Consider the following 23,222-nt stretch of genomic DNA (forward strand, 5'->3'; position numbering starts at 1 on the left):
ATAGTATTCAAATACTGTATAATTCCTACAGGGACAAAGTTATGTTGTATGATTTCATAGTGTAGTTTTTATTTTGTTTAAATTAAAGTCCAATTACCAATGGTGCAATATTTATTCTCCATGTGCAATTATTGTTACTGCTCTGTATATTTATATTTAATATTTAATATTTAGTACACATCTGTTGCTCTTTTATATTCTGCCCCACTTTCGTCCCCGTCGATTATTAGGATTATTTTAAATCATATGTCATCTGATCTTCGAACTCGTGGTGACATCACTCTCACCTGTCCATCAGGAACGTTCCCATGGCGACCAGGTGGAGGGGACAGCACGACGCCGGACGGAGACAAACTCCAACTCCAATCGACGGTCGACGGCTGCGTGTTCCACACCCGACTGCAACGCACCTGTGGTCAGTGAACGTCACACGCATGTGGTCAGTGAACGTCACACGACTGTTGTCAGTGAACGTCAGACGACTGTGGTCAGTGAACGTCACACGACTGTTGTCAGTGAACGTCAGACGACTGTGGTCAGTGAACGTCACACGCATGTTGTCAGTGAACGTCACACGCATGTTGTCAGTGAACGTCACACGCATGTTGTCAGTGAACGCCACACGACTGTGGCCAGTGAACGTCACACGCATGTGGTCAGTGAACGTCACACGACTGTGGCCAGTGAACGTCACACGCATGTGGTCAGTGAACGCCACACGACTGTGGTCAGTGAACGTCACACGCATGTGGTCAGTGAACGTCACACGCATGTGGTCAGTGAACGTCACACGACTGTGGCCAGTGAACGTCACACTGTAAACATGTCAACAGACTTTTGTTCACATTTATGATTCTTAATACACATTTAGCGTTTGTTTTAACACTTAATGTTCATATTAAAGATTAATGTTCATATTTACATGTTTGTGTGGTTTTAATAATTTGTCTCCGTCCGTCAGACAGGAGGCTGCAGCAACAGAGCTCAGAGGAGGCTGTCCTCTCAGGACAGACAGGTGGACAGACAGGTGGACAGAGAGAGAGACACCGACAGCTTCAACAGAACCAAAGGTGAGTGATGGGACGTCCCAGGGTGCACTGCTGCTGGAGCCATGGTCCAGTTTCAGGACGTGTTGAACTGAGTGTGTGTGTGTGTGTGTTTCAGCCCCTGAGATGTCGAGCTGCGTCCGGTCCGGCGACTGCGCAGACGGTCTGTGCTGCGTCCGCTACCTGACGGGCCGCCGCTGTCAGCGGATCCCGACACAGGGCGACGCCTGTCTGCTGCTGCGAGGATCGGGCAAGGTGAGGGGGAGGAAGCTGGGACGCTGCCCCTGCGACACGGGTCTGTCCTGCACCGCCACCGGCGACCGGGCGGAGTCGGGCAAGAACAAGAGCCAAGGGGTGTGTCAGCCCCGCCCGCCGCAGGGCCAGAGGAAAACAAGGCATTCTGGGAAGAAGAGGAGGACGGTGGAGAGGAGCTGCTGATTAGTCTACGGCTGTTGTTCAAGTTCAGTTTGTAGAAGAAGAAAAAACACGTTCTCTGCTCGGAAAGGTCCAGGTGGGTCGACTCAGGACGAACTGGTTCCTCCACACAGAGGGGCCCCTCATGGAGGGGGGGGGGCCTTCAGAGGGGTCCCTCAGAGGGGCCCCTCAGAGAGCCCCTCTCATCGGCCACTGAGGAAAAAACCAAGAGATTTTCTCCAAAAGGAAAGTTAGTATCATTTATTAAACTAGATGAGAATAGACACCGGGTCCAGTTCTGATGTTCTGACGCTCAGAGGTCGACTGTAGTGATGGTCATGTTTCAGGAACAATAAACATTTCCTGGTTCTGAAGTTTCAGATTTTAAACTTCTCTGGACTTTGAGATGATTTATTAATACACAAGAGCTGAGGTTCAGGTGAACAGCGCCCTCTGCTGGAGACAAACTTCTGGTTCTGACGAGTTTCAGTTTCCGTTGGTAGTTTTGTTCTTACAATAGATTTTGTAGTTTTTAATCCAGGTCTGGGTGCGTTTCATTCGCTCACCTCTCCTTTGTTCATGTCAGTGTTTGAAGGGTCAAATGTTCTTTTGATCCAGCTTCTAGTCTCATGTTTAGATGTTGGTTTTGATTCTGTATCTGATGTGAAGTGATCAGACACGTCAGACATCCGGAGTCTGAAGGTGAAGCTTCTGTATTCAGTGTCACTGGAGTGAATCAGCAACTGTTTGTTTTGAGGAAAAATCATCTGTGTATTGTATCAAACTGTAGATTATCAAGTTTCTTAAGATTAAACCTAAAAAGAAAAATCTGAAAATTAAAAATCAACTGTTGGAAATGTCTTTCCAGTTCAAATCGTTTCATCATTAACTGAACTCATGTTGACGTCAAAATCTGATTTTCCAAAGGGCGAGAGTATTTGTTCTGGAAAGTCCTACAAAATAAAAAGCACACGTTTCAAATGTCAAGGCATATTTTGTTTTATTTTCTTCGTCATTTTGTATTTAACAAAAAAAGAAAGAAAAGAAAAACGGTGAGACTTTGTGGGAAGAAGGAAAAAAAAAAATCAGCAAATGCAAAAGAAACTTTCAAAGGCAAAGTCACAAATGCAGCAACATGATTTCATCACAGAACGGGGGGTCGTTGTATCTCCATCAATAGGAATGTTGAATGGCGAGGGGGAGGGGCTGGAGCCTAAAGGGGCGTGGCTACAGGGGGAGTAGAAGGGGTTTAGTGCTGAACTCAGAGCTGCCCACAGTCGGCGATGACTATCTTTTTGGAGGTTTTGCCGCCGCTGGATCCGTACGACTCCATCTTCTCCACCACTTTCATCCCGTCCACCACGGTGCCGAACACGACGTGCTTCCCGTCCAGCCTGCGGACACAAACACACCCGTCAGCTCCTACACTGGCACTTTACTTCCTGTGATGTCACTTCCTGGAGAATCTATTCCTTTCAAGGATCAGGTTCTTCCCTGGGCCCGGTGTTGTTTTCCATTCTTATTAACCATCTCCCATAGATCTGCTCTGACGGTCACATTTAATTGCATGTAAATGTTTGTATACGTTTGCTCTCACCATGCAGTTTTGACCGTGCACAGGAAGAACTGGGACCCGTTGGTGTTGGGCCCGGCGTTGGCCATGGACAGGGTGCCGGGGCCGGTGTGCTTCAGGGTGAAGTTCTCGTCGGCGAACTTGTTGCCATAGATGGATTTTCCACCGGTTCCGTTGTGGTTGGTGAAGTCGCCGCCCTGTGAAAGACATCGACACAAAAGTCTTGTTCCAGTTTCTTCCCAGTGAAGATTTCCTGCTTTTCTGTTTTGTGTCGCCGTCAGACTTTTGACCATTCACCGCGCGTTTCACTCTGTTGGTCGGACGTTAGCATGCATGCGAAGCGCTGGCGCTACACCACGCTGATGCGTGACGTCGATAGTCAGGTCCGGACAGATGAATAGAAACCTCCTGGCAGGTCTTCACGTCCTTACAGAACTGCCATTCAACTTTATTTTAAGGGTAACCGGTAAAGATCCTATCCCTACCCAGTCCTCACTGTCTCTCCTCGGGGGCGTGTCGTTGTGTCCTGACGTATGAAAATAAAAGCCCTTGTTGCAAAGTTGCGTAATTGCGATATCATACGATAACGTATTCATCACAACAGGCCTACTAACAGCTACCTAGCATTGCTAACACTTCATGTATCAGTAATACTTTTCTGAATCCATTAATCCATTTGAGTGACTGGACTCCGGAGCCTGGCTCTCCCCTCACCTGGCACATGAAGTTGGTGATGACGCGGTGGAAGCTGCAGCCCTTGTAGCCGAAGCCCTTCTCGCCGGTGCAGAGGGCGCGGAAGTTCTCCGCCGTCTTGGGCACGACGTCGGCGCGGAGCTGCACAGAACAAACAAACAGTGAAGTCAGTTCATCTGCAACGCCTGATACAAGTTCAGTGACCAGGAAGTGAACACAGATCATTATGTATTCTAGTTATTGGGTTGCCTGTATATTTCACATACTGTACAGTATGTACACATATTGCACATTTCTTTAGCTTTTCTATACAGTGTGGTTTTGCCTTACACTATTTCAAATGTATTTATTGTATACATTACTTATTTTTTAGTACTATTGCACCGTGGGTCCGAGACAAACGGTTCTTCACTTCCTCTGAAGTCTGAACAAACTGCAGGAGTCTGCTGCACTGCAGCATGACGTCACTGGACCATAAAATCATAACTCGTGTTAGAGTCACGTGTCGTTAACGTCCAGGTCTGATTTGGTTGCTCCGGTGACGTCACCGGGCCACGGGGTCGTGGAGCGGGGGAACGCCCATGACGCGGCTGCTGCTGCGGCACAAAATGGCCGCTGAGCGCGTCGCCGCTGCTGCGGTTTTCTGCCGCTGCTGCGGCGGATGTGGATCAACCGACGCGTCGTCGCCGCTGCCGCTTATGATGCGAGGAGGTGAACCGGCTGCACCACCGACATCCGCATTACACCCCCCCGCCCCCCACCGTGGAACTTTCCAGAGCCCCCCCTCCCCCTCCAGGAACACAGGAACCGGCGCAGTTAGCTTCAGTGGCTACATGCTAATCGCAGCAGGCGGCTAATTTTGGACCCCCCCCATCACCCCCCCCCCCCCCCCCGGTGGAACAGAACCGAGCCCGGACTCCCTCGTCTCGACGAAGACCCGAGTTGAAGCAGCAACTCGCCCCGACGGTTGAAAGCGGGTTTTAATCGACGGCAGCGGCGGGTCGCGGCCCCAGTGGAGGCCGCGACCCGCCGCAACAAAGAGCGGCAGACCCCCGTCGCTCGGGGACCGGGCACCGGGCCACGGGGGCCGGGGGCCTCCCTGCGGTGTGAGCCGGCCTCAGTGGAGACGGAAGCCGGTGCAGTTTGTCTCTGATCCGCGGGTCTTCATTACCACTGGTCGACTGCGGATGCACGCGCCACAATGACGCAGATTTAGTTATTAATTATTATTATTATCGTCGGATTGAAACAAACATTTTCGTCACAGTTCAATCCTGCGCGGAGGAACGGGTCCGTTAGTCCGCAGCGAGCCGCTGGACCGACGCCATCAACACGTGCACGTGGTCCCGCCGAGGTGGGTCGTGACAGCTCGGCGGGACCACGACGACCGGCCGACCGGGGTTCGACGTCCCGCAGCCCGCGGACACTTCACCTCGTACAGACACCAAGTCCAGAACCGACCCAACAGTTAGTGCCACACTCAGCAGCACCGACACCGGTTCTTTACCTCCATGACGATCCGGCCGATGGGCGAGCCATCGGCGGTGATGTCGAAGAACACTCTGGGTTTGGCCATTGCAGCAGCAGACGGAGCAGCGGGAGTCTCACACGAGTTGGGCCGCGACGAACCGAAAAAGTCGAGGCGGCGGGAATGGACTTTATATAAGCCGCCGGTGGGCGGGTCAAAGCCACAGACAGCCAATCCGTGATGCCGGCAAGTTGAACTGGCGTCGGTCTCAGCGAATCAGCGGCGAGGACTAGTGACGCCGCCTTTCCTCAGGTCTTTGATGGGACCGACGCGTCGCGCGGGGGGTGTTTGATTCATCGACCGCAGCGGTCCGCCGCCCGGGGGGTGCGGTGCTTCCACGGTTCTCTCTGCCCAGCACGACCCCGCCCCGCCGCGGCGTCCGGGTCGAAAACATCGAGCTCACGAGAGTCCAGAGCAGCGCGCGCCACAGGATTGACTGACAGCTCGGGCGTCCAATGAGGTGACACGGTGGACTCCTGCAGTCGGGGCGCGTTCCCGCTGAAAGGGTAGCGTGTCTGTGCGTGTGGTTGTGCGTGTGCGCGGTCACGCGGTCAGGGCGCGGCCCGTCCCGTTCTGCGCAGGAAGAAAGAGAAATGACGTCACTTAAACTGACCCGTTTCCTGTCAGATAAACAAACAGGTACAAATGTCTTTACAGCAACGGTTATAATCAGAGTTATTGATATTGACATCGTCTCTCAGATGAATATTACAATAATCTATAATCACATCATCACTGAATCACTACACTGGACCTGGAGCGGCAGCACAAGATGGCCGACCGCTCAGACTTTTAGGCGCGTTCCTGATAAAGACTGTGACTTTGTCAGCGAGTGAATTACCCACAGTTCAGCGTTGCGACGTGGGTTGATTCATCAAACTTTTTTTTTTATGTGTCATCAAGGTAACGTATTGTGGTGCAACCTCCTGTTTACACCATCACTTCAGTCCGTGACGTTCAGGACTCAAGTCGTCTGGGGGAGGGGCCTCGGTTTGGTCTCCTCCTGCAGGTACAAGTGTGTGGTGGGGGGCGGGGCCACACTCCACCACGTCGACTCCGGGTGTTGAAGCGGTTCTGTTCAGGCCCCAGAGGGGCGGATCCATCAGTGACCTTTGACGACCTGTGGTGCACGCTCAGGAGGCGGGGCTGAGACGTCATGATTGACAGCTGAGACGGACCGAGTTGGATTGTACAGTAACAAATAGAAACATGTGAATTCATGTTCACTGAGAATCATTTATAGATCATATTGAAAACAATCACATTCACTGACTTGTCGTCGTTGTTGGTTTGAGTTCGACTGACGCCTCAAATTTTGAGGTTATTGATCCATAGAACTGTAGTTTTACAGATGAATCTTCTGTCTGATCAATAAAATTTTTCTTTTTTTCTCTCCACGGCATTCTTTACCGCTCACCAGACTCACTCACACTCCTCTGTCTTTCCAGTGTGTGTTTATTAAATTACAAAGGTTATTATTATTATTGTTGTTATTAGCATCATTACTGGATCATACAGATCATGTACAGTTTTATTCTTTTCACTGGGACATGGAGACATCACGAGCGTCTGGACTCACTTTTCAACACAGTGATGATGATGATCATGATGAGGAAGATGAACTGTTGTTTATTATCACATATACAATCTGTGGCAACGATCAAACAATCAGTGTTTCCTCTTCTTCTTCATATTTCTGTTTGTCTTTGGGAAACCTGAAAGCCTCGTGCTGCGTTCAGGGCGCCGCAAGTTCAAGCCGAGGAGAGACGACGGCGCCCCAGACAGGAAGTTGCCGGTGTGAACAAGTCGAGCGAGGTCGGGCCACGTTTACACTTTTTGCCATTTAACCTCTGATTCAGGGCGGAACATTAGAACTGTGGAACAGTTCCTCCGACACGCTCAGTGATGAAGGTCAACTGAGGTGGAGAGACCCGGCTGCCAGCAGAACGTCTGTTGTGCCTTATCGGATCAGAATGTTCCTCGTTCTGTGATGTGATGGCGGCGGAGGCGTGGCCACATCCAGCCAATCAGTGAGGCGTGTCCTGTACGGAGGCGTGTCCTGTAACGCAGCATGTTGGAACACGTCCTGGTTTTTCTTTAGATCAGATGAATTAGGAAACAGAGGATTGATGGATTTTTTTTTCACTTTTTAGATGAATCGTTTTCTATAAAGAAAGTTTCACATGATTTAAAGTTTATGCGAAGAAAACATCATGAGAGGAAACAGAGTCAAATCAACCGTGTTTCAGAAAATGTTTCGGCTCACATCGACTGGTCTGTGAACGTGACACCGACTCGTCTGTAGCGTCTGTGAGCAGCGACGCTTCGACAGGGAATGAACCATGAAGCATCGAAATACAGAGACAGAATAAAAAATAAAATAAAATTACAAGTTCATCGTCACATCAAAGAGTTTTCATATTTAAAAGTTTTTTGTTTTTTTTCCTCTTTTGTTTCCTGTTTATCGTCCGCTCCTTCCTGTGCAGGCGGCAGCCATTTTGGACCGACGGTCGTGTTGGCGGGCGAAGAGCCGGAGAGTTCGTATGTTACAGTAACATCAACGTGTGTGTGTATGTGTGTGTGTGTGTGTGTGTGTGTGTGTGTGTGTGTGTGTGTGTGTGTGTGTGTGTGTGCGCGCGCGCGTTCAGTTGTTCTCAAACAGCGATAGCAGGTCGTCGTTATTGTTGCTAGGCAGATCTGGAGGCCCGAGGTACGACAGCAGCTCGTCGGGATTGGTCAGCTCAGGAAGCAGCTGCAGGAAGAGGAAAGAGGAAGTGAGCAACTTCTCCTGTTGGACAGGAAGTGAGTCAGAGTGGTTCTACTCACGTCCAGAGAAGGTTCTGGAACGTCCGGCCCCCCGAGCCCGAAGGAGCCGTCGCCTTGGAGACGGGGGTTCTGGTTGCTACGCTGCATCATCTGGCTGTTGCCGCCCCCCATTTGGGAGTTGCCGTGGAGACCCTGTGCCTGCTGCTGGGAGAGAGGTGCACCATGGGAAGTGGAGTCCATACGGCCTGAGACAGACATCTGAGAGGAGGAGAGGAAGGAAGGAAAGAAGGAGATGAGAGAAGGAAAAGGAGGGTCAGTAGTTGCAGTTACTGATCAGTTATTGATCAGATGTTGATCAGTTGTTGACGTCTCACCTGTCCGGCCAGTGGGTGAGGGGGGGGCTTGTCGGGGGTGAGGAGGGCACTGGACAGTTCAGACTGATAGGAGAGGGGGGGGGGCCCGGGGGAGGAGAAGTCCCCCCCGACCCCCGGAGTCCCGGGACCGCTGTAGTCAGAGAAACTCCCGGACTGAGAGTAGGACGGAGCTGACGGGAGACGGATCAATACGTGTGATTAACAGGTGGTTCTGATCAAATTAACGTGTGATTGACAGGTGGTTCTGATCAGATTAACGTGTGATTGACAGGTGGTTCTGATCAGGTCTACCTGGTCCGGGGTAGTCGGGGGTGTGACCGCTGTTGCCGCCGCCCCCTGCGGTCAAGGAGGGGTAGGGCATGGGGGAGGAGGCGGAGGGGGCGGGGCCGAGCGAGGCGATCATCTCCATGACGCTGGGCAGAACCATGTGACTCGGGCTCAGCGTCCTGCAGCGCTTAAGCACTGGCCCGTCAGACTCCTCCTTCACGTGGATGTCAGGCTTCACCGGGACCGGCTTCCAGCTGCACACCGGGTCGATTGTGATCTCCTCGTACTCCGAGCTGAGGAGGGCGGAGGTCAGAGGTCAGAGGGCAGATGGTGTTTACCTTGTTGTCGGACATAAATAAAGTTTCTTACTTTTGAACGTAGATGAGGATCCCCAGCATGTACTGATCCACCTCCAGACCTTCTAACAGAGCTGTCTTACTGCACACACACAAACACACTCAGGTTACAGAGATGCTGGATGTATCGTGTGTGTGTGTGTGTGTGTGTGTGTGTGTGTGAGTGTGTGTTGTACGTACTTGCACACGGGGCATCGCCAGGTTCCTCGTTCACAGTTGAGCTGCAGGTACGACTCCAGGTCAAAACACTACACACACGCACACGCACGCACGCACACACACACACACACACACACACACACACACACAGTTTAAACATTAGCACAAACTCGTGTAACTCAAAACATTCCGTGGCCGTGACATCACAGCGTTTGGGCTGCTGTGATTGGCCCGCGCTCTGACCTGTATGTGTCGGCAGTCGTGACCTCTGGCCGGCAGCTGGATGCGGCGGAAGGTGATGGGACATTTGAGCGAGACCCTGATTGCCGTCTGCTCAACGCCGTCCTCTCCATTCAGCCCTGGGGTCCCGGGAATTGAACCGCTGCTGAAGTTCCTTTTGACTGAGAGTCACAGAGGGGAGGGGGCGGGGTTGACAGAGAGTCAGCGGCTGTGTTTGTTTGGTCGGTTCGATTGAAGATGAAGATGAGGAGGAGGAAGAGGAGCGGTGGACTCACTCTTGGTGACGCAGTGTTCCGCCGGCAGCAGCCTCTTCTTCATCAGCCCCTGGAGCACGGAGCGGACGGACGGACGGTGGACGAGCTGCAGGACGAACAGGTGGGACTGTGGAGAGAGAAGGAGGGGCCAGGTGAGAGGGGGAAGGGCCAGGTGTGAGAGAGGGAGTGTGTGTGTGTGTGTGTGTGTGTGTGTGTGTGTGTGTGTGTGTGTGTGTGTGTGTGTGTGTGTGTGTGTGTCCTCACGCAGCAGCAGGCGGTCACTGTGATCTGGATCGTGTTCCTTCCTGGCTGACACACCTGCTTCAGGTACAAAGGCTTATGGGAAGTTTTGTTGTCGCCTCGCTCGATGGTGAGAGGCGTCGCGTTCACGCTTACCTGAAGGGGAGAAACATATGGGAAACATACAGTAAATATACAGTAAACAAATATAAACAAAAACAGGAAATGCTTCAGAAACAGGTGAAGAAGGTCGGACCTGGACGGAGGCGGGCCAGTTCGTGTTCATCTGTCGATCCTCGTGGTGGTAACACTTAAACTGCAGCTCCAGGTCAGGTCTGACACACACACACACACACACACACACACACACACACACACACACACACACACACACACACACACACACACACACACACACACACACACACACACACACACACACACACACACACACACACACACACACACACACACACACACACATTAATAAACGGTGTCTCTCTGACTGACGAGCGGCGGCGGCGGCGGCGTCCCGTCCTCACCTCATGATGAGCGTCTTGTAGACGGAGTCTCGCAGCTGGAAGACGTGGTTGCTGACGGCCAGGTTGTGCTCTAACCTGAAGGGCTCTAGGACCACGCCGTCTCGCACCGGGAAGGTCAGCCGCAGGTCGTCGCTGGGGTTACCTGTGGAGCAGGAAGTCAACACAGTCAAACACCTGGACACTCGGACGTGACGTCACAAACACCCCGAGAGGACTTTAATGAGATTATGAATAAATGTCACCGAGGATATTCTGATTATGTTACCTAACTGACATAATCTGATTAATACTAAAAAACTGATTATTTTACTGTTTATAATCTGATTGAATTTGGTTATTTTACTGCTGTTTACTTCTTAAAAGATAATCTGATTGTTTCACTGGTAATAATAATGAGTAATAATCTGATTATTTTAATTGTCATAATGTGATAATATGAACCAATTTATAAAAATATCCATGTTTTTATGAAACTAATACTTGTTACGGTCAAACAGGCTGTGACCTTTAGTGTGTGTGTGTGTGTACCTGTAGGAGGGGGCGGGACCAGGCCGGCCATGTTGGGTTTGATGTCAGGCAGGAAGGAAGAGGGTGATGGTTTGACATCACTGTTGCCCGGCGACATGTAGGGCGGGGCCATGGAACTGCTGGGGGTGATGGGAGGGGTCGGGTTACCGGGTACTGGGGAGGAGGGGTAACCTGGCAACCCTCGACCAGGCTGAGAGAGGGAGAGAGAGAGAGTGAACATAAGTGTGAGAGGCGCACACGCACGCACACTCGCACGCTCGCACACTTCTTACCCCTGATGGTTGGCTGAAGGAGTTGTAGACACCAGCGCCCCCTGTGGTCAGAGGGTTTAATCCTCCACCCTGACCGTTAAACTGCTCCTGCTGCACAGACACGAACAACTGAGGTCATGAGTGGAACTATAACACACACACACGCGCAAGCGCACACGCGCACACACACACACACACACACACACCTTGTAGTACTGCGAGTTGGGGGGTCCGGAGGGGGGGTACTGTGGGAGGGACATTTTATGGCTCTGATAGGAGGGGGAGGAGCCTGAGCGCTGGGGGGCGGGGCCTGGACCACCGGGACCTGGAGGGAAACACCCAACATTGAAGCAAAAGGTTTTATTCTACATCCCTGGATGAACAGTGACCACGTCTGTTCTTCCTCCTTCTCATAGATTTTAATAAATAATATCTGTTATGACGTTCCTACTGTGTCCTACCTGGGTGGTACTGCATGTTGGGTCCGGAGTACGGACCAGGCCCGGGGTGACCGCCTCCCCCTGAACCCGCCATCCCGCCGCCGCCAGGACCCGACATCACGTTCACACCGGAGCCGACGGGAACACCGTACTGCTGCGACATTCCTGGGAACGACTGAGACACGAGGACACTGAGTGTGAACTGAAAATGTATTTCAACCAGAGCTCAGATCAAATGTGATCAGATCAAATCCACATTGAATCAGATTAAATCCTGTTTGTGTGTTCACCTCGGAGCTGTAGGGCCGCTTCAGACCCTGCGGGGGCCTCAGGTGGCCCTGCTGGGGTCCAGGACCATAGTTTGGGTGCTGGGGGACCCTCTGTGGGCCCCCACCAGGTCCGTACATGGGGCCCATTGAGGGGGGCCCCCTGGTAGGCCCTGGACCAGGGCCCATGCCTCCAGGGCCCATGCCTCCAGGGGGGCCACGGGGGCCCGAGTGGGCCATGAACTGGCTGTTATAGGCCTGACCTCCCATCTGAAAACACACAAACACACTCTCATTACCGTGACCCTGCGGTGGCGTAGCGCCTCCAGCAGAGGGAGCTGCGGGTCCACTACCTGTCCGTAGTTCATCTCTTGGTTTTGTTTCTCCTGGATGGCGGCGACGGTTGCCGTGGCAGTGGCGGTCGCTGTGGCAGCGGCAGCGGCTACGGCCGCGGCGGCGGCTTGAGTGAAGTCAGCAGAGCCTCTGGAGGCACCGGGGTTGGACGGGTAACTGGACAGGAGGACAAAAAATACAATTATTGTCTTATTGTCGGATTTATTTATTTCTGTTGCAGTAAATTCTGAAGAATATTAAGTAGAATTATATATGTAATATATATACAAGTAAATGTATATGTATATGTATATGCCAACTCACCTGCTCGTGTAGCCTCCCGGTCCTCCGGCGTAGCCCCCGCTCGTGCGGCCGTACATGCCCTGGTTCATGTAGCCCTTGTTGGGCTCTCCGTAGCCCTGCTGGCCCATGTAGCCACCGGGCCCTCCGGCCATGCCTGGACCCCCAGGGCCCTGCATCATGGGCCCCCCTCCTTGGTTGGCCCCGGGCCCCATCACTCCTCCGCCCAGCCCCTGACAGACAGACACAGAAACACAGTGTCTATACCTCATCTGTCCAAACAACCAATGAGAGTTCTCCTTGGGGTGATGTCATACCTGGCTGGCCGAAGGGTTGGTCACTCCCCAGACGGTGGTTACCACGGAGAGGGATCCAGTCGGCTGATTGGACTGCTGCTGCCAGCTGGAGGGGTCGTAGGGATACGAGCCGTCGCTGCGGAAACACAGAGCGACGCACAGTGATGACAAGCCACAGATTAATGTTGTAAATATGTAAATATTCAGTAAATGAATGGATACTGTAGTATTTTCACTTGTCCACACAGAATACAGTCAGACATGACACGTCTGTGTGTGTGTGTGTGTGTGTGTTGTGTACCTGTGTGGGTTGTTGCCCAGTCCAGCCTTCATCTGGTTCAGAGGGTTCATGGTGGACGAGGCTCAGCAGAGTCCAGTCAGACAGAGAGACAGACAGACTCCTGCAGAGAGACAGAGGGTTAGAGACAGACAGTCAGACAGACAGACCCTGGTTGACACTTTGTCTTCAAATATCTCATCTTTTATACCGTTAGAAGCAGCTGCAGTCGGACACTGAGCTGGTTAGTGACTCAGTCGTTACCTTGGTTACAGTATGTTAGTTAAGACTCCGGTTAAAAGTGGCTGAGACACGAGTCATGTGACTCACCTGAACACTTCCTGTTCTGCTCAGGTGAGTCACCTGGTGACGTCGCCACATTGAGGGACAACACTGTGAAATGTTTCATTCACATTCCTGCAGTGAAGATTAATATCCGAGCAGCTGTCACAGTCTGATTCACCGTGTCATCGTGTTTATGAATCAGACTTCAACAAGATCAGCTGATGAGTCTGTCACAATATCCACAATATCAAAAACTTTCTTGATTCCAGTTTTATATAACAACATTTTAGGAGTATTTAATCTGCCTGATTTATCTGCATCGGAACATTTATAATCCCTAATATCTAATATACAATCCCCCCCAAAAAATCCATATGACCGAGCTGGAATTTCTGTCTAATCATAAAAGACGTTTACTACACGTCTCATTCACGACTGTAATTATCCAGTTTCAAAGATTCTCATCAAAAATGTTCACGTGTTCGCGTAAATATGAAACGTTACAGGGTAATTTGAAAAATAATCATGACATCACTACAGTATGACAGTGACTGTAACTGATACATGAGTTTGAACAACAATGACAAAGATCGTCCGCAGATTTCTCCTCTGCAGAGCGGAACAGTGCTGTTCAGGAAGTGAAAGTCACATGTTCATATTCTCCATTGACATTTTGATTATGATCCATGATGTGGTAACTGTCCAGGTCGACTCCCCACGAGCTGCGAGGTCGTGACACAATGGAACATGAACCTGTAGACGACACAAGTCCGTATGAAATCAACCTGGTTTTAAGACAAACATTTTATTCACGATGTCACTGAGAAATACAACACTACCCACAATCCTTCAGTGTGACATCCACGCCTCTGATTGGTGGAAACACTACACCCTCCAACTTCATTAAGGCGATTGATTAAATGGGCTTTCCATTAAACCTCAGAACTCGACATCACAGACCTGCGAGTTGGAGGTCGACACTCGAACGCCTCCGAACGACTTCGAAGGTCCGAGATGTAAGTGAACGCATCGTGAGTTCCTGCTGCTGCCAATGAACTGTGCGGTGGTTATTCACTTTATACGCTCACAGAACACAAGACTCTGATCAACTATATAAACGCTACAGTGATGATGATGATGATGATGAAGGTTAAAGTCAGGAAGAAGATAAACTGTCGTTGAAAGTCGTTGGATTATGGGACGAGTCGTTCCTTCGTCTTGAACCTTTGACTTTTCTTCAGTTTCCTAATTGTTTTGCTCAGAATCAATAAAGCGTTTGATGGTGAAGATTCATCTCGTAGTTTATCGCCTTGGTTCAGGTTTAAACTCTTCATATGAAGATTTGATGAAACGTCAATTGAGAAAATGAACGAATGAGAAACTCACTTCCGGATCCGGAGCCGTTACTAGAGATATATCTACCATACATAAATATATTCTAAATAATTGTCTACGGTGACATAATCAAAACCTTGTGACACAGAAATGTACCTGGGGCTTAATATTTGACAGTTTAACCATAAACGTTATGATGAATAACAAACCAGAACCCGAATGAAGAAAATAATAAATCTTCACGTCACTTTACTTCGGTAAAGAAACATTTTAAAATAAAATAGATTTGTTTGTTATTGTGACTGAAGTTTTATTTTATCAAACTTCCACTGCAGCTGTTAAAGCAACGATCGATCATGGTTATGGATGAGTTATTATTATTATTATTATTATTATTATTGTTGTTTTCACTTCCTGTCAGTTTAGATCCAAACTGTGATAAACAGCTGATTCATACAGGATCAACTGTTCCCTCCCGGAACAAACGCACGCGCACCTCAAACACATTATAGTTATTAATACTACTACTACTACTACTAATAATAATGTGTATAATATAAAAAATAATACACCGGGACGAACGGGGGTCTCTGTTGTCCCGGTTCTCCAGGTGAAAAAACCCTCCGACAAAATGAAAGTGTCCGGAGACATTTTGAGATTCCTTGTGTTGTAGAAAAGCTAATGCTAATGCTAACACGCTAATAGGCAGGTCCCTGCTCCGCGGCCGGAGGAATGAGGCTGCTCGGGGTGGCACCGCCGTTAGCGTTAGCATGCTAACGAGACGACCACCGCAGCCCGCCGCGTCGGAGCCGCCAGAGATCCTGCACCGAACACGGTTATTCGAACGGCCTCGAGGCGATGTGATCGACGCCGGTTGATGTGATAAAAATACACGGATTAGGGACAAAAATCGCCCCGTTCCAAAGCTGTTAACCCCGGCTAGCCTTTAGCTGAGCTAGCCTTTAGCTGAGCTAGCCGTTAGCCGAGCTAGCCGTTAGCCGAGCTAGCCCAGCGGGCTGTGACAATGGAATGCTCCGAGGCTAACAGTTAGCCTTCAGCTAGCTTCCTCCTCCGGCACAAAACAGTCGCATAGTGTCGGTGAACATGTGGCTCCGCACCGAGCCGCTGCCCCGGGGCTCGGTCACCGACACGTCCCCGCAGATTACAACATACATCCGAGAATGTAGCAGCCAGACCCCGCAGCAGAGGGAGTGCTGCTCTCCTCCGAGGAGCCGACCTACCTCCGCTACTTGCCCGGTGTCCGAGCCCTGCTCCGGGGCTCCGCAGTCTGGGCTCCTCCGGGCCTCCGGGGCATCGAGGACCAAGCGCCAATCCCGAAGTCAATCGCCACCAGTGGGGGGAGTCTGCTCAAAGACGGGGTCGAGAATATTAACAAGAATGTCCCGGTGAAATCCTCCACGGAAGCCGAGTTTCACCCAGCAGCCCCGGCTGCTCCTCCAGCTAGTCCTCCCTCCCTCCTCTGCGGCTGCTCATCCGGCTCCAGGAGGCGACACCATCCCCCGCAGCTCCGCACAAAGAGATCAGATCCGACTTTAGTCACTTATGGTCCGGTTAATGTGGAGCTGAGCGCCGGAGAAGAACCGTGTCTCCTCTGCATCGCTGCTGCCGGTGAGAGAAGCAGCAGGTCGGACTGCAGCGGGAGGGAGGGGGGGGGGAGGAGGAGACAGACAGGCAGAGAGAGAGAGAGAGACAGACAGAGAGAGAGAGACAGACAGACAGGCAGAGAGACAGACAGAGAGAGAGAGACAGACAGACAGGCAGAGAGAGAGACAGAGAGAGACAGAGACAGAGAGAGAGAGAGAGAGAGAGACAGACAGACAGAGAGACAGGCAGGCAGAGAGAGTGAGAGACAGAGAGAGAGAGAGAGAGACAGACAGACAGAGAGAGAGAGAGAGAGACAGAGAGAGAGAGAGAGAGAGACAGAGAGAGAGAGACAGACAGACAGGCAGAGAGAGAGAGAGACAGACAGAGAGTCAGAGAGAGAGAGAGAGAGAGAGACAGACAGGCAGGCAGACAGACAGGCAGAGAGAGAGAGAGAGACAGACAGAGAGAGAGAGACAGACAGACAGGCAGAGAGAGAGACAGAGAGAGACAGAGACAGAGAGAGAGAGAGAGAGAGAGAGAGACAGACAGACAGAGAGACAGAGAGAGAGAGAGAGAGAGAGAGAGACAGACAGACAGAGAGACAGGCAGGCAGAGAGAGTGAGAGACAGAGAGAGAGAGAGAGAGACAGACAGACAGAGAGAGAGAGAGAGAGACAGAGAGAGAGAGAGAGAGAGACAGAGAGAGAGAGACAGACAGACAGGCAGAGAGAGAGAGAGACAGACAGAGAGTCAGAGAGAGAGAGAGAGAGAGAGACAGAGAGAGACAGAGACAGAGAGAGAGAGAGAGAGAGAGAGAGACAGACAGACAGAGAGACAGGCAGGCAGAGAGAGTGAGAGACAGAGAGAGAGAGAGAGAGACAGACAGACAGAGAGAGAGAGAGAGAGACAGAGAGAGAGAGAGAGAGAGACAGAGAGAGAGAGACAGACAGACAGGCAGAGAGAGAGAGAGACAGACAGAGAGTCAGAGAGAGAGAGAGAGAGAGAGACAGACAGGCAGGCAGACAGACAGGCAGAGAGAGACAGACAGACAGTCAGAGAGAGAGAGAGAGACAGACAGGCAGGCAGACAGAGAGAGAGAGAGACAGACAGTCAGAGAGAGAGAGAGAGAGAGAGAGACAGACAGGCAGGCAGACAGACAGGCAGAGAGACACAGAAACAGAGAGAGACAGACAGACAGACAAACAGATAGAGAGAGACAGACAGACAGTCAGAGAGGGAGAGAGAGACAGACAGGCAGGCAGACAGACAGGCAGAGAGACACAGAAACAGAGAGAGAGGCAGACAGACAGGCAGGCAGGCAGGCCAGCAGACAGGCAGATAGACAGACAGACAGACAGACAGACATGCAGAGAGACAGACAGACAGGCAGAGAGACAGACAGACAGGCAGAGAGAGAGACAGACAGGCAGGCAGACAGACAGGCAGACAGGCAGAGAGACAGACAGACAGACAGACAGACACGCAGACAAACAGATAGAGAGGCAGACAGACAGGCAGGCAGAGAGACAGACAGACAGGCAGGCAGACAGAGAGAGAGAGAGAGACAGGCAGACAGACAGAGAGAGAGAGAGACAGACAGGCAGGCAGAGAGAGAGACAGACAGACAGATAGAGAGACAGACAGGCAGAGGGACAGACAGATAGGTAGTTTAGTTTATCGTTGAATCATTAATATGTTCCTTTTTTCTTTATTACATCAGAAACATTTAGTTGATTTAATCATATTTAAATGTTTTATCAACTTTTACATTTTTCATAATAAATCTTTTGTTTCACACGTGAGAAGTCGTCGTCCTCCAGCTGCTGCTCAGGTTCACCATCACCAAGGTCGTGGCCCCCGGGGGTCAGAGGTCACAGGAGGTGGCCCCGGGCCCCTGCATTATGTCAGCAGCTTGACTCCACTGGATCCGGCTCTTCCCATAATGCACCTGGATAGTAGCTTCTTCCTGACGTGATGTTAGATGTGATGACATCTCTGTGACATCACCATATTGGTTTTCCCACTCAGACTGGAAGCCACACCCCCCCACACACACACCGTCCGCTCGTCTGAAGATGCTGCTGTGACGTGCAGCCTCTGTTACCATGGCAACTGAACACGGCACACAACGGCACGGTGTGATTGACAGCCGGTACCATCAGGTGTCGGTGGACGTGCAGCAGTGTCCTCGGAGCTCTGTCAGGCCACGCCCCCCTGCTCCCTCCAAATATGGTCACATCTGGTTTAAAAAACAAAACAAAAACAAGATGGCGCCGAGCTGGAGGCCTCAGACCAATGAGATGTCTTGACACTTGGTATCACCTGAAAAGTGAAGATTTTTTAATCATTATATAAACTTAAAACTATGGAAGCTGAAACCAGTGGACTTTAATAATACTCATTAGTTCCATTTTTAATGCATTAACTTGAGATAATGAGCTAAATTAAGTCCTTATATGAAGAAAAGTGGATATTAAACACATTATCTTAAAATTTAAATTAAAACATAAAATGTGTTATTGATCCTCCGTATAAGACCAATAATAATCTAATAAAAATGTTACGTTCTTCATCCTTTGGATCATGTTTTAGGTTCTGCATCAGAGTATTTTTCATGAATAAGAATCAGATGGAGTTTTATCGTGAAAGGTTCAGATCCTGTAGAAATGTAAATGTATCAAAGTGAGAAACAGAATCAGACGCGAGCTCTTCAGTAGAATTCTTTATTGAATGAAGCAAAAATAATGAAGAGAATTAGAAAAAAAAATCCCCTTTATGAAAATAAATAAATCATTTTCTTTGACAGAAGCACAGAAACTCCACCTGCAGTCGGGTTCTTCTTCTTGTGCTGCCGCCGCCGCCGTCGTTTTATCGTTCACTGCGTCAAACCAGAAGATTTATTTTATTTCATTTTTTTATTTTATTTTCTGGCGACAGAAAGAAAAAAAAAACGACCAATGAGAAGCGGCGACGCTCTGATGCAGTTTGGCAAAGACGAGAGAGAGAATAATCATGATCCCGGACGTCCCTTCAAAATAAAAGCTCAGTGTGCCAGTTAAGCGTTGCCGTGGTGACTAATTACAGACTTTCCTTAACGAGCGACCTCACCTCCACCTGCAGCTGAATATGCTAATGACACGTTCAAAGACAATCGTTTCCTGCAACGTTTCAGGTGAAGATGATTTTTTTTGTGTTTGATGAGAGGAAGGAGCGATGATGATGATGAAGATCATAAAAAGTGAACAGGAGTTATCACTCTGTCTGTTTTCTGAAGCCTCTGTAGTAACAGCTGACCTGCTGTTGGAGGAGAGAGAGAGTGTGTGTGTGTGTGTGTGTTGAAAGGTCAAAGGTCATGAGGGTTTAGGCTTCAGGTTCCACTCCACCAGATGCAGCTCTTTCCAACATCACTCCTTGTTGTCAGAACCAGAGTGGACAATCAGAACCAGATTGGTTATTTCTCTTATTTTGAAAAATATATTTTTTAATCTTGGCAAATTTAGCATAATTCTTTCATTTCGTTCCTCCAGAGTTCTTTCGGCTCAAGTTTGAGAATCGCTGGTTCAACGTCTGACAACTTTGTTATTTATTATAATTATTATTAATAATGATAAAAATAAAACATGTTTTTCAAAGTGAAGCTTCAGAAAAAAGTCTGATATGAATAAATTAACTAAACTCAAAGAAAACTCAGGTTGAGGCAACTAGTTGCTCAGAAAGTTGCTGCTGTGGTGGAGCCAAGCCCGAGGCTGCGGCAGTACTTGTACACGCTGTAGTAAACAGTACTGTGTGTCTCATTAATATTACCTAGAAAACAAACTGCAGAGTGTATATGAACAGCTGAGCGTGTGTCATGTGATGTTTGTTGACCAGGTCATTGTGAGGCTGCAGGTCAAAGGTCATATGATCACTTCACTGAACCAAGCGGGAAAATATCTCATCAAAAATAAAGTTTCAATCTGATTGTTTGTCTGGGTAAACACTGTGAGTACACACAGTGAGGACAGTGTACTAATGCAGTAGCAGGAAGTACAAAGTACACAGTAAAGTGAAGTAATACAAGGTGTCAAACTGTTTGTACTACAAAGTACTTATGTTCTGTTTACTTCCACTACATGATGTTTGCAGTATTTGTATTAGTACACACAGTTAGTATTTCCTCAGCAGTACAGAGAACAGAGTGTGTGTGTGTGAAAAACTGAATCCAGGATGGTCGGGTCAGGGGTTGCAGGTCTACTGCTGATCTTTGAACGCGTCCAGGTTGAAGGCCATGTCCAGGAAGCGCCGCAGCTCCATCAGGTGAGCGTTCTTGTTTCCTGTGGCCGGAGCCGCCGCCGGGCCTCGACCAGCGTACCTGTGACACACAGACAGACAGACAGACAGAGAGAGAGAGAGAGAGAGAGAGAGAGAGAGAGAGAGAGAGAGAGAGAGAGAGAGAGAGAGAGAGAGAGAGAGAGAGAGAGAGAGAGAGAGAGAGAGAGAGAGAGAGAGAGAGAGAGAGAGAGAGAGAGAGAGAGAGAGAGAGAGAGAGAGAGAGAGAGAGAGAGAGAGAGAGAGAGAGAGAGAGAGAGAGAGAGAGAGAGAGAGAGAGAGAGAGAGAGAGAGAGAGAGAGAGAGAGAGAGAGAGAGAGAGAGAGAGAGAGAGAGAGAGAGAGAGAGAGAGAGAGAGAGAGAGAGAGAGAGAGAGAGAATCAGTCGACCCGACCGTACCTCTGGGCTACAGTGACCCTGTGAAGTGTCGGTGCAGCTCGTTACCAGACGGGCTTGGCTCTCTGGATGGTGGTCCTGATGCGAGGCTTCACGTAGTCATAGTAACCCTGGTTCTTGTGCTCCTCCTGACACCAGACCAGGTCGGCGTTAGGGAAACGATCCGACTCCGACTTCACCTGGTCGAACGGGAACGGAGACAACTGGGAGGAGACAAGAGGATCGCCATGGTTACAGAGAGAAATATTCTGTCAAACACTTGTAACATTGTCAGTGTGAAATAAAGTCTGATAGATCGATTGATCGCTCTCATCTGTATATGACTGTGATCGATCACTCCCAGTGAGTGTGTGTCTGTGAGTGTGTGTGTGTACCTGCTCTATACGAGCGATGGCCACGTCTCCCTCCAGTCCTCTGCCCTTCCTCTCTTTGGTCAGTTCGTAGTAAACCTTCCCCGTACAGAAGATCAACCTCTTCACCTCGTCAGGACGCTGAGACGCAAGACCAGCTTCTGGGATCAACCTCTGGAAGTGAGTCCCTGAGGAGGAGGGAGAGGAAGAGGAGGTGGAGGGAGAGGAGGAGGAGGAGGAGAAGGACGGAGAGGAGGAGGAAGGAGAGGAGGAGGAGGAGGAGGGAGAGGAGGAGAGGAAGAGGAGGAGGAGGAGGGAGAGGAGGAGAAGGAGGGAGAGGAGGAGGAGGAGGAGGAGGGAGAGGAGGAGAAGGAGGGAGAGGAGGAGGAGGAGGAGGAAGAAGAGATGATCACATTGAGAACATCAAGTCTAAAAAGTTAATAACAATAATGATGGTAATGATGATGATGATGATGAGGATGTCGTTACCGGGCAGCATCTCGTCGAAGCTGGCTCTGGCCTCCGGGTGACGCAGCAGAGACTTGGGAGTGAAGACAATCAGCTGAGAGACAAACAGGAAGTCAATAAAACAGCGTGAGTGAAGAGAGTCAGACTCCGCCTCCCTGCTTGTGTGACGTCACTGTGATGTCACGACGTGTCTCACCGGCTTCCTGAACGGCAGCAGGATCTGTCGTCGCAGGACGTGGAAGTAGTTTCCAGGAGATGCACAGTTCACCACGATCCAGTTACAGTCGTAGAGCTGACGGACCGGGAAGTCGTCCGTCAGGTTCTGAGGGGAGGGAGATAATGATGAAGAACCACCAGGTCCTTACTTCCTCTTGTGATCACATGATGGATCTGATCATTGTGTGGTGTGCGCGTCTCTGTGTGAATGTGTATGTGCGCGTGTCTTCGTGTGTGTGTGTCTCACTGGCATGACGTCTGGGTCGTCGTTGCACATCTGGAGAAATCTCTCTGGACGGGCTGAAGAATGTTCTGGACCCTTGAAACAAACCAAACAAAACACACACACACACACACTCTTCAGTACAGTAGGAGAGTGTGTTATGATAAATGATGATGATGATGATGGTGACGACGATGACGCTGTACCATGCCCTCCATGCCGTGTGGCAGCAGCAGCACGATGCCGTTCTGTCGGACCCACTTGGCCTGACCCGGGCAGATGAATTGGTCGATGATGCACTGGGCCGTGTTGTGGAAGTCTCCGAACTGGGCCTCCCACAGGATCAGAGCGTTCGGACTCGCCATCGCAAAACCCAACTCGAACCCTGAACACCACACAGAACCAGAATCAACACACACTCAGCGTCACGTCAGGCGTCGGGACGAGGGCGATGTGCCGCGGCACTGACCCAGGACTCCGTACTCGGACAGCGAGCTGTTGCAGACGGTGTACGGCGCCTGGTCTGGAGAGAGGTGGTTCATGGGAATACAGGTCCTCTTGTCCACGTTCTGGTCGTGGAGGACGTGATGACGGTGACTGAAACCAGACAAACACGCGTCAGTCTCACCTGGACTACCGGGTTCTTGCGCTTCCCATCAGTGACTTCGACCCCATTTACCTGAACGTCCCTCTCTCCACGTCCTGTCCCGACAGCCGGACGTGAATCCCCTCCTTCAGCAGTGACCCGAAGGCCATGTACTCCCCAAGTGCCCAATCCACCTTCCGGTTCCGGACCATCTCCGCTCGACTCTTCAGGATACGACTCAGACCTGAAAAAAATCCACAAAGCGTGAGTGTGCGTTTGTCGTCAGTGTTTTTTTTAATTGAAATGAC

The 23,222-nt window shown here is 50.3% G+C and overlaps 4 protein-coding genes and 2 long non-coding RNA genes across 10 annotated transcripts in view; 3 read left to right on the forward strand and 3 right to left on the reverse strand.

Moving 5' to 3' along the window:
• The window catches only part of LOC118314604 (dickkopf-related protein 1-like), a 3,561-nt gene extending 714 nt beyond the window's left edge, over positions 1-2,847 (forward strand). The window contains exons 2-4 of one of the 2 annotated variants that reach the window (XM_047329286.1): positions 299-439; positions 962-1,070; positions 1,165-2,847. In XM_047329286.1, coding sequence (XP_047185242.1) covers positions 299-439; positions 962-1,070; positions 1,165-1,484 — 570 coding nt within the window. In that variant the 3' untranslated portion in view covers positions 1,485-2,847. The remainder of the gene's footprint in view (positions 1-298; positions 440-961; positions 1,071-1,164) is intronic. The other variant, XM_035641157.2, reaches the window with a different exon arrangement.
• LOC118314602 (zinc finger MIZ domain-containing protein 2) overlaps positions 1-16,436 on the reverse strand; it is a 22,155-nt gene extending 5,719 nt beyond the window's left edge. For 2 of the 3 annotated variants that reach the window (XR_007030184.1, XR_007030183.1), the window contains exons 1-21: positions 16,005-16,436; positions 13,168-13,267; positions 12,888-13,002; positions 12,595-12,803; positions 12,291-12,447; positions 11,962-12,207; positions 11,693-11,846; positions 11,438-11,556; positions 11,253-11,342; positions 10,981-11,170; positions 10,453-10,594; positions 10,167-10,245; positions 9,935-10,066; positions 9,692-9,797; positions 9,420-9,577; positions 9,198-9,265; positions 9,031-9,099; positions 8,686-8,954; positions 8,395-8,564; positions 8,081-8,278; positions 7,829-8,006 (exon numbers count right to left, since the gene is read on the reverse strand). Coding sequence is in view for 1 of the 3 variants with exons in the window: in XM_035641153.2 (XP_035497046.1) it covers positions 7,899-8,006; positions 8,081-8,278; positions 8,395-8,564; positions 8,686-8,954; positions 9,031-9,099; positions 9,198-9,265; positions 9,420-9,577; positions 9,692-9,797; positions 9,935-10,066; positions 10,167-10,245; positions 10,453-10,594; positions 10,981-11,170; positions 11,253-11,342; positions 11,438-11,556; positions 11,693-11,846; positions 11,962-12,207; positions 12,291-12,447; positions 12,595-12,803; positions 12,888-13,002; positions 13,168-13,217 (2,829 nt within the window). In the remaining 2 variants the exon portion in view is untranslated. Of the gene's footprint in view, positions 1-6,863; positions 8,007-8,080; positions 8,279-8,394; positions 8,565-8,685; positions 8,955-9,030; positions 9,100-9,197; positions 9,266-9,419; positions 9,578-9,691; positions 9,798-9,934; positions 10,067-10,166; positions 10,246-10,452; positions 10,595-10,980; positions 11,171-11,252; positions 11,343-11,437; positions 11,557-11,692; positions 11,847-11,961; positions 12,208-12,290; positions 12,448-12,594; positions 12,804-12,887; positions 13,003-13,167; positions 13,268-16,004 lie in introns of those variants that run through there. The other variant, XM_035641153.2, reaches the window with a different exon arrangement.
• On the reverse strand, positions 2,444-5,392 carry ppiaa (peptidylprolyl isomerase Aa (cyclophilin A)). The gene is made up of 4 exons (XM_035641158.1): positions 5,234-5,392; positions 3,748-3,867; positions 3,058-3,230; positions 2,444-2,854 (listed from the first exon to the last, which is right to left on the reverse strand). The coding sequence occupies exons 1-4, from the start codon at positions 5,300-5,302 to the stop codon at positions 2,722-2,724; spliced, it is 495 nt and encodes a 164-aa protein (XP_035497051.1). The 5' UTR covers positions 5,303-5,392; the 3' UTR covers positions 2,444-2,721.
• Positions 5,539-6,647, forward strand: LOC118314608. The gene is made up of 2 exons (XR_004794687.2): positions 5,539-5,893; positions 6,158-6,647. It is a non-coding gene; the product is annotated as an uncharacterized LOC118314608 (long non-coding RNA).
• LOC118314607 lies at positions 16,257-19,481 on the forward strand. The gene is made up of 2 exons (XR_004794686.2): positions 16,257-16,392; positions 18,174-19,481. It is a non-coding gene; the product is annotated as an uncharacterized LOC118314607 (long non-coding RNA).
• The window catches only part of ogdha (oxoglutarate dehydrogenase a), a 17,054-nt gene continuing 12,908 nt past the window's right edge, over positions 19,077-23,222 (reverse strand). For both annotated transcript variants that reach the window (XM_035641151.2, XM_035641152.2), the window contains exons 15-23: positions 23,008-23,158; positions 22,798-22,925; positions 22,535-22,713; positions 22,353-22,424; positions 22,086-22,211; positions 21,911-21,983; positions 21,446-21,609; positions 21,120-21,274; positions 19,077-20,718 (exon numbers count right to left, since the gene is read on the reverse strand). In XM_035641151.2, the coding sequence (XP_035497044.1) occupies positions 20,598-20,718; positions 21,120-21,274; positions 21,446-21,609; positions 21,911-21,983; positions 22,086-22,211; positions 22,353-22,424; positions 22,535-22,713; positions 22,798-22,925; positions 23,008-23,158 (1,169 nt within the window). In that variant the 3' untranslated portion in view covers positions 19,077-20,597. The remainder of the gene's footprint in view (positions 20,719-21,119; positions 21,275-21,445; positions 21,610-21,910; positions 21,984-22,085; positions 22,212-22,352; positions 22,425-22,534; positions 22,714-22,797; positions 22,926-23,007; positions 23,159-23,222) is intronic.

This window comes from Scophthalmus maximus, chromosome 19 (genome assembly GCF_022379125.1).
Source record: "Scophthalmus maximus strain ysfricsl-2021 chromosome 19, ASM2237912v1, whole genome shotgun sequence".
NCBI classification, from domain to species: domain Eukaryota; kingdom Metazoa; phylum Chordata; class Actinopteri; order Pleuronectiformes; family Scophthalmidae; genus Scophthalmus; species Scophthalmus maximus.